This window comes from Sebastes fasciatus, chromosome 12 (genome assembly GCF_043250625.1).
Source record: "Sebastes fasciatus isolate fSebFas1 chromosome 12, fSebFas1.pri, whole genome shotgun sequence".
Lineage (NCBI taxonomy): Eukaryota > Metazoa > Chordata > Actinopteri > Perciformes > Sebastidae > Sebastes > Sebastes fasciatus.
The window spans coordinates 8,812,054-8,821,715 of NC_133806.1; the positions used below are offsets into that span (position 1 = coordinate 8,812,054).

Sequence of the window (9,662 nt, forward strand, 5' to 3'; positions counted from 1 at the left end):
GACAGAGGGTGAAAAGAGGTGATGCAGCACAGCCAGTATGAGAATAGTAAAGCATTTTTCGAACCTTAAAGCATGTAAACATGTTCTAATAGAAAGCCAAAAGTATGCAGCTGAAAAGTGCATAAGCATAATAGGTCCTCTTTAAATAATAGATATCAACATACCTAATTCTCAGATGTTTCCTACATCCCAGCAGATTGTCATCACTACTTACAGCTGCTCGTGTAACAAACTGGCTTCTTCCTCCTGCCAGCATACATTAAGCAAGAGCAGGTTTCTCTATGAAAAAAAAGATGCACGTTTAGTTCTGCTTTCACATTACAGCCGTAATCAGCCTCGGATGGCACTATTTTGACTTTTAAAAATGAGCAAACAGTGAAAGGGCTTCAATAAAGGTTGTCTCTTACATAATAAACCAAAGAGCAGACACTGCACATTTCTCCTCTGTGGGATCAGCTCGCATTTAAAATTCTGATCCGCTTCAGCTCCCCGGCCCGCCCTAAAAAAAATAAAAATAAAACCTGTGGATGTGTGATATCAGCAGAATTGTTAAGCAACACAGACAGAGCAGATGCACGCATTCACTCACGAACAAAGTCGGTATATCCACGTGTTGCTTCAATGTGAGAAAGGATGCAGGTTTTTCCAGGGAGGTGTGCGGCAGATGATTGCATATCAACATATTCAGCGTTGGTGTCAGAGAGAAGATTGTTATTCTGCATGGTGTTCTGAGGGTCTCGGCTCAAAGAGCAGCCTGGGCCTGGAGCCGGGAGACTAGTGTGGGTGGGTGTGTGTGTTTGCAGCCAGACAAAGTGTCTGGGTTCAGAGAAACCAATCGAGACACCTGCCGGCTACCACTGCCAGTCGCTGATAAAATGGGAAAAAGACTGTATTGGGCCTCAGGCACATACCTTGAAAAGGGCAGGGTGGCTTGGATAGAACGCTTTTCTCATCCATTTTTTGTTTGTCTTTAACACCTGCCACTTTTACCGTCTGGTGAATGAACCTAATAAAATAAAACACATTAAAAAGCAGTTGTGCACTCTGATCATTTTTATTAGAAAAAGAACGGTGGCTCCGGGCGAAAAACAGATTGAAACAAAAGGCACAGACAGGAAATAGCTGCTTGAGCAACTGACCCACAGCTACAACATCAGGATTAAAGCACTTCACCATTTATCATGCATGGAGAGGATACTCTGCAAGAAATACATGCGGGGGGGAGTGAAGTGGGGGGGGGGGGGACGACACATTAACTCTGCACAACATCGCAACATCTGCGATAGGTAGGAAAAGGCCACAGCAGATCACAAGAACATCACACTTCGTCGAAAGGGTCAGAGTTCACTTCCGGTCCCGGCAGGAACAAGAGCAGGGGACGCATTTTCTTCTTCTTCTTTTATGTATGACATCTCCGTGAAGTGCAAAGACACAGTCGCATTAGTGACTGGCTGATTTCCAGTGTCTCCGCTACCTAAGATACTGTAAACAATCTACACTATAAGGCGCACAGTTGAAAAATTGCCCAACGAAAAGAGCCACAACATCAGTTTGTAAAGGGTTTGATGTGAAAATGCATCGTCATCTTCATCATCAACACTCTGCAGTTCTGGCATACCAACTGTCAATATGCCAACTGCAGGCAGTAAAATGCTGTTTAAGGTTCTTTAAATGGGCACTACACAAAAAAAACTACATTGAAAGACAAAAATATGAAACCCATTTTCTTTCTTTTTTCCTAAAACATCAATCTAAACTTCTTCTTTTTTTTTCAAATTAGGCACACGGTACAGCACAGTAAACGTTTTTTTCTTCAATACCTCTTTTGGTTGTTGACATCGAAAGGACGTGAACAACACCGAAGGGCCCTCCAGGACTGAAAGGACAAATTGTTTTTTAACGCACTCACAGAACACTTGTACTTGGACCCAATCACAATGTCCCCCCTAAGGCCTTAAACCCTGAACCCTCAGGGACTTGATTGAAGTCACCGGGTAAATGGTTGAGTGTGAGAGGCTGCAAGGGCTTAAAATGGTGTAAATATGAATGGGACTGCACTTTGCGGCAACATATCACGTTACATTGACAACGCCAAGTGTGTGTTTTTATTTTACATTTTTTACTGCCTATTTGAACATCTTCCAGGCTCTTGCCTTACGAAACGAGAGGTAACTGTCAAAAATGTATTTACTTGTTTTTGTCAAACTTCGTTAAGCAAAGTTAAAAGAAGTGGTTGATAATAATTTGTGTAATTTTTTGTGCCTTCAAATGAAACTTGTGAACTTGTGTTTACAACATGGGAAGTCGTGTACACGATATGCTCGGCATTCAAGTGTTCAATTTCCATGGCTTCTGCCATTTCTGACAACATCAACATCAACACGTCACAACTCCTGAACTCTGAGCTTTCAGAAACTTTCCACTTATGAGGGGGGCGTTCATCTGGACTCATCTCGTAAACACGGTAAACACGATAAACACGATTAACACGACCCCAAAGTCGACCGCCTCAAAGTCTGTGAGTGTGGACATTGGGATTGGGCTTTACTCACTATTGCCAGCTATCTGTCCGAACCTTTCCAAAACATTAAAGGGAGAACTTTTCCACCACAGTTTCCTTCTTTGTGATTATTTTAACCTGCTTTAGGGCCTTGATACCAGCCTTAACCAACTGTTTAGAAGGTAACAACCACCGCAGAATATCTTACAAAGACATAAGGCATTAAATCCCTCTTCACCTGAATCATATCAGTCACACTAAGTCTTTTGGAGCTCTCGTGTCCATCCACAAATTAAGACAAAAAACAAAAGACCTCAACAACTCATCAACTATTCACTCATTTTTAACTATTTCAAACACTGATTGTCTACATTATCAATACAAATCTAAGGACGTAAACATGATTAGATGTAAACACTGTAATTATCCAACTGCCTGGCTTCGACCACGAAAGATATTCGACCCTGTGTGAGATGTGAGAAAACGCCAAGTCTTCCACATATGAGATGGAGGAGGAACAAGGTAGTCCACAGGAGAACAAGTCATGGCAGGGAAAGGAAGTTATGAGCAACCCAAACTGGCTCTGGTGCATCGCTTGGACGGAGGGTTTGATCAATTATCTTCATAGCATAGTTCTGGTTGTCTTAGTTGAGAATTTTTCAGATTTGGCAGGGAGAAGCTGTTGAACTCTGGTTAGCGCTCATTTCGACGACAATCCGCCATCGAAATTCTTTTTAGTCAAACTTTCAGATGATTTTCCGAAAGCTGTCATCTTCCTGGTGAATCAGCAGTCATTTGTTCTTTAAGCATCAAATCAGTTTTTTATTGTAATTTTTAATTCTAATTTGTGCAAATCTAATGCACTCTCAGGGCTGCTCAGACGATGCGGTAATCGAACGTGTCCTTCTCGGAGTGGTCTGTCCAGTTGGAAGAGGGCATGCTGCGGTAGGGGTCCAGCAGGATGCGGAAACAGCGCACGATGAGCAGGGCCAGGAAGATGAAGAGCAGCAGCACAAAGACGAAGGCCGCCTTCTGCTCCAGCGTCAGGTAGGGCGGCACGTGATGGCCGCCACCTGACGAGGACAGCGTGCTGCTGAAGAGGCCCTCAGCCATCCTGGGCATATCCATGCTTGACCGTCTCGGCTCCAGCTCTTTGTCGGTTGCTTAAAGATTTTGGAAGTGAAGATGGGCTCAGTGGACAAGACCTGTGAGAGAATCCAAACAGACGGATTATACTGGAGATCGTGTCCTCTGTGGTTTGACAGATGAAACAGCAAAACACATATCAACACAATGCAATCGTAGAAACAGAAAAAGTCTCAAATCTAGAGACTTTAAAGATACAAGAGGAAAAAAAACTAAAAAGTGACTCAGGCCAGAACAAAGTGGCTCTCTATTTTTGGAACTCCAGGCGAAGAGCCCGCTCTGTCAGTGAAGAAGGCTCAGGGGACTCCTTTGGCCTTGAGTTTCTACAGCTCAGGGGGTTTTGAATTGGCACTTTGGATCCACAGCCTGCTATTCTGAAATTTCCAATCCAGTCTCCAATTAATTATATTCCTATGCAACCAATCTGCATCAATTCATATTCATTGGCACCATTTAGTTTTAAACAATGGCATGCGTGTCCTCTCAGACAAGGCTACATCAATGAGGCATGCATAAACAGGTTAATGAAGGCTGGATTACCAACCAGGTGAAATGAGTGAGGAGAATGCCACCAGTTGAAGACTCTCCCGTGTGCCAAGCGTGTTGGAGAGCTACAGTGGCCGACACAAAAACGCAAATGGCCCTCTCTAGAGCCAGTTGTTGTAAGACTGGTGTAGGTCATTTGGAGCAGCGCCAGTGCTTAGAGTGTGTGTGTATGTAGGAAGTGAGTGGTGAAGCAAGAGAGAGAGTGGCGGAGACAGAAGCGAGTAAAGTTATCGACTCCGGCCCAAGCAGGAAAAGTGAACAGAGTTTGGTTTGTCTATTCTGGGCTACTGTTGAAACATGGCGGTGCAACATGGCAGACTTGGTGAAGAGGACCCGCTCCCTATGTAGATATAAACGGCTCACTCTAGGGTAACGAAAACACAACGATTCTTATTTTCAGGTGATTACACGCTAAAGAAAACACACTTATTAATATTATATTACATTTCTGCCAATAGATCCCGCTAATTGTTACACACTGGTCCTTTAAAGGTGCTAAATTCAAAATTCAGATTATCTATGATTAAGGGATTACTTCCATATGGCACTCAACATGTTCAACAAATTCACCTTTAAATCAAACAACTTGAGTTAAATTCTAAGCACTTAGGATGCAGATTTCTAATATGTTAAACTTAGTTTGGTTAAGATACAGAGATTGAGGTTGACAGTAATTACTCCCACAGCAAAGACCCTACAGGTGCTTAAGTCAGCTTCAGATGCCCAGGCTTACTCGCCAGCATTGGAAAATATTTTCTCATGACTGAATTTGAACAGGAAGAACAGCTTGCAGCTTTCCGTGTGGATCATTTGTTCTGGCAAAAACAGGCCCAATACATTAAATTTGGAGAGGACCGTTGGCTTGTCTGTTCTATAAAGAGAGTTGGAGGTAAATTCATCAATCCAAAAACAGCCCGAAACACTGTTCATCGTTTTATGTCTTTTCTCCCGCTGAGCAAACTCCCAGAGTGATTGCCGCATACCAGTTTTACAATTTGTCTTCTTCTTTTCTTACAGTATAACAGCACTACACACAACATTGTTTATTTAAACCTTATACTGTATATGTGAGACTGCTCAAGTTGCTCAGGTTGTTTTTCCTGCTTAAAGGGATTGTTTTGCACGTTATTTCTGTAGCTTTGGACATGAATCCTATTTGTTCACCAACTTAATTGCTGAGGACATACATTAAATCTATCAAATCAAGAAACATGAGCAGTCAGATAACAAAGTTTCCCAAACGTTTTGGCTTGTGATCACGAAGTAATGTCTATGGTTGCACGTCTACTACTAATAGTGTCCAGTTCAACCAAAGGAGTTTCTTTTCCTTGATTCATTTGAATATTTTTTAAAAGGTCTGAAACAATGTAAACTAGAAGGGAACTCGGAGAACGCAGACCTCCGCCAAGGCCATTTCCATAAGTGAAAAATAATGTGTGTATCCGCCTTGTGATTCAGATCCTCTAAAATTTAATGGGTTCTTCCTTGGCCGATTACACACTAGGTTTCATGAAAATCGAGCAAGTAGTTTTTCTGTACTCCTGCTGACAAACAGACAAACAAACCAAACCAAAAACTTAATCTCCTTGGCGGAGGTACTCTAACAAATTATTAAGAAAAGAAAAGCAAAGATTAGAGGAACATCTGAATAATTTACAGAAATTGTGATTGTTGCGAAAACGTTTTTTTTCGGACTTTCCTATCTTGTTAATCTTCTCATGACTGCTCATATTTAACTTTTGTGTCGTTGAAGTTGAGGTAAACATACCCAAATGTCCTTTACAACTGTCCATTGTATTGATAAAATGTGCATGCACATACAGTAATTGCAGTAAGTGCAGAAGGTTGAAGTTGAACCAGAATGTCGTTCTGTAAAATGAGTGCACATTGCAACAGAGAACCTAGGACATTTACCCATTCACCATTGTTTTTACCTCCAAATGGGAGTCTATTGACAACAACTCTGGGTGGCTGACTACTTGTGTTACTCGTCTTAATGGACGCCATTGTCGCCATGCTGCTGCGTCAACAGATCTTGGGAGCTTTGTTGGCGAGTAAGATGTTATAACCAAAAAGGAAATATGGTGTAGTGTAGCCCTGGTTTTACTTGCACGCTGAAAAACTTTGATCAGAAAATGATCGGTGGAGCCAATTAAAGGAAAAGTGCGTTGATTTCCGACGCCGAGGGGCACTTACCAAATGGCGATATTTGACGAGTTGCTGTGAGAACGGGTTGACCAAACGCTGGCTCTAGGTAGGGCAATTCACGTTTTTGCATCTGCCACCATAGTTCTCCTCCTTGGCACACGGGAGAAGTTTCAGGTGGTTGCAATCTGCAACCTCACCACTAGATGCTGCCAAATCCTACACACCGCACCTTTAAGTAATTAGATCATTACCAATGCCCATAAGAAATGTTTGCATATACCCAAACTCCAATCTTTTGTTTTGGGTTGTGTCCTTCGGTCACGCTCCTGTAAGCATGACGATCCGTCAAAGAGGCTGACAATCACTTGGGAGGGCTGGTGGATGTTATGAGGCTGCTTGAAGTGACATGACGGGCAGGGGAGCTGTCTTTCTGCCTAAAGAAATACAAAAAATGTCTGTAGGCCCCTCTCAGGAGAGAGACAGAGAGACAGAGAGAAAGCAGCCCTGCCTCGCTGATCAGCAGACTGTAATCCATCACACTTAAAACTCAAAAATGATATTTCACAGCATTGATTCATTGCCCTCGCTGCAAGGAACGATAAGGAACGGGCTGTTTTTCTTTGTCTGCCGCTTTTCCATCATGTCAAATCATAATCTCGTCTTCTTGTCCTCCAAAGACACAGTGAGGTTAACTGAGTATTAGCACTTTGGGCCATAAACCACTCTGCTATTTGTTAGCAGGTTATGTAATGCACCTCAAAAGACTCCCAACATTAACATCATCAGCAGCGCTATATGACTTAGTGAGTTTAAAGGTCTTCTTGACAGTCTTACACGGAGATGTGGTACAACATTTAAAGCTTCACTTGACAAGTTTTGGAAAGATGTGTTCCCATTTCAAAATGAAATCTCCGCTGTTTGAAGAAGGTCATGTTATCTGTCTGCTTTGATCATCAGCAGCTACATTTCAGGAAAAAAATAATTACTTCTGTAGCCCCGAAAATAGCCCCCAGCTGACGGAAATACAGATATGTGGGATTTTAGAAAGTGACCAGAATTATTTAAGTGCTCAAGTTATTTTAGTCCAACTGTGTAGCATCAATGAAGGATGCTGGTGAGGAGATGAAACAATGTCAGGCACTGAGAGTAAAACTGACAAGGAGGTGAGTGTGACAGGGACATCGAGCCATATTTAGAAATGAGGCAGATTATGTTGAAAAGTTGATTTAACCGGCTGCAGGCCTTTGTGTGTGTGTGTGTGTGTGAGAGAGAGAGAGATGATTATGACTGATAGAGAATTCAAAATGCATCAGAGGAGGTGAAATGAAATGGTTTAGGGGAATTATTGGACTTAATTTTCCAGCAGGATGTCAATCATTTCACGATATAAAATGTCCCGTGTTATTAAATGACTGCAAAGGCAACTGTTGAACGGCCACTATGAGTCGTACAATTTACAAATACAGAATACAAAAAATAAAAACAAATAATTATTAAATATATGTAGAAATGTACATTTTAACGTATATTTGTTTTTATCTTGAATTTTAAATATATATTTTTTCTAATTCTTACTTTTAGCGTCATCAAAGAACATTGATTTTCATTATACATATACTGTTTGTGTATGTGACAAACAAACCAATACATGCAAACCTTCCAATGGCAAACCTGCAGTGAAACAGCAAAAAAAAGATGAAAATTGTAATAATAAAAATAATCTAAATAATCATTTATTTATTCTAGAATGAAACATTTTAAACAATAGCTCTATAATTTCTATAATTTTCTATAACAAGTTGCATATTTTTATGTAAAGAAATGCAAGCAAAAGAGGAAAATGTATGTAGTATGTTATTGCACACTTTGCTAATGTATATAATAGGTTATTCTATGATAGTTGTAGTAGTCTGGTATTTTTTATAGTGTATTCTAATATATTATTTATATTGTGTATTCTATAGATATTTATCTCTAGTGTTGATATATGTAAATTTTATATACTGTTTTCCGTGCATTGCCTGGATAACCTGCTGCTCTAACACAATAATTTCCCAAATTGGGATGAATAAAGTACATCTATCTATCTATCTATAAGGAGGGTATAAACATTACAAAAAATACAAAATGAGGTACAAATATGACGCCATTCTAGATTAGTATGCAAAACTATGCACCTAATAAATATATAAATGCAAAACAGTGCTGATAAGAATGATGATAATGAATCCTCATACTGATATATAGTCTGCTTTTATTTTGCCTGATCCATCCAAAACGCAATATGTAATCTCATTGTGATCAAAGGTAGACAGACACACCCACAGCTTCAACGCAGGAAAAAAGCTCATCAACAATTCAACACAAAAATGAAGAGCAGCCATTGAAATGAAGGTATAAAAACCTGCTTATGTATGTGAAACTGGTCCTGAAGCTGCTGCATAGATGTCAGGTTTAATGAGCCGGTATATGATGAGCCACATGCAGCCGGACTCTCCTGCGCTGCACACGTGGATGGATGCATCAAAAGACTACTGACTGGCACCTTTCACAAACAATCAAATCATAAAATAAAACATGTTTTTTTGGTTGTAAAAAGGTGCCCAGCCTGGAGGTTGAATGTGGTCGTGTGGAAGTGACAGAGTCTGTCAACACTAACCTGTTGTTTCTGAGGGGATCTCGGGAATCTCCGTCAGCAGCAGCAGCAGATCTCCATCCTGGCAGATCTGTTTTCTTTCACCGAAACAACAACAACGACGTCCCTTGCAGACCGCAGGACTCCTCACTTAACGAGAGAAGAAAACCCCAACCTGTGGTGGTTCTTGTTGTATGCTGACTGAGCTGGGAGAGACCTCACCCTCGACGTGCTGCTCCGCTTGTTTTTGTCTTCTGACGCGCCGCTCATCCCCGCAGACACACAGGGATGTAGTGGTACCCCGTCGCTCCTGGCAACCTGTTGCCATAGCAATCCTCCAGGTATAGTAGGCGAGTTGTTGCGGATGAGGATGAGGAGGAAAGGTGTGGTCCCCTCACATGCTATATCTGTAAATTAAGTCACATTTATAACATGATAAAAAAAATATTAGATCAGATTGGTATTAGATTATTAAGATAAGATAAGATATTCCTTTATTAGTCCCACAGTGGGGAACAAAGTGTAACAAAATATAATACAAATAAAATATAATAAAATAAAATATAATAAAAATAAAATATTAAAATTAAACATGCTTGTTAAAGTGCATTTGTATCAGTATATCAGTGGACGTTAATGGTAAGTTTATAGTGACCTTTACGATATTTTATTATCCTATTACAATCC

The 9,662-nt window shown here is 40.7% G+C and overlaps 1 protein-coding gene across 1 annotated transcript; it reads right to left on the reverse strand.

Annotated features, from left to right (window-relative positions):
• Window positions 1-1,045: 1,045 nt before the first annotated feature.
• LOC141778630 (cortexin-3) lies at window positions 1,046-9,338 on the reverse strand. Its single transcript, XM_074653008.1, has 2 exons — window positions 9,000-9,338; window positions 1,046-3,705 (listed from the first exon to the last, which is right to left on the reverse strand). The coding sequence occupies exon 2, from the start codon at window positions 3,626-3,628 to the stop codon at window positions 3,377-3,379; it is 252 nt and encodes an 83-aa protein (XP_074509109.1). The 5' UTR covers window positions 3,629-3,705; window positions 9,000-9,338; the 3' UTR covers window positions 1,046-3,376.
• Between the last annotated feature and the right edge of the window lie 324 nt (window positions 9,339-9,662).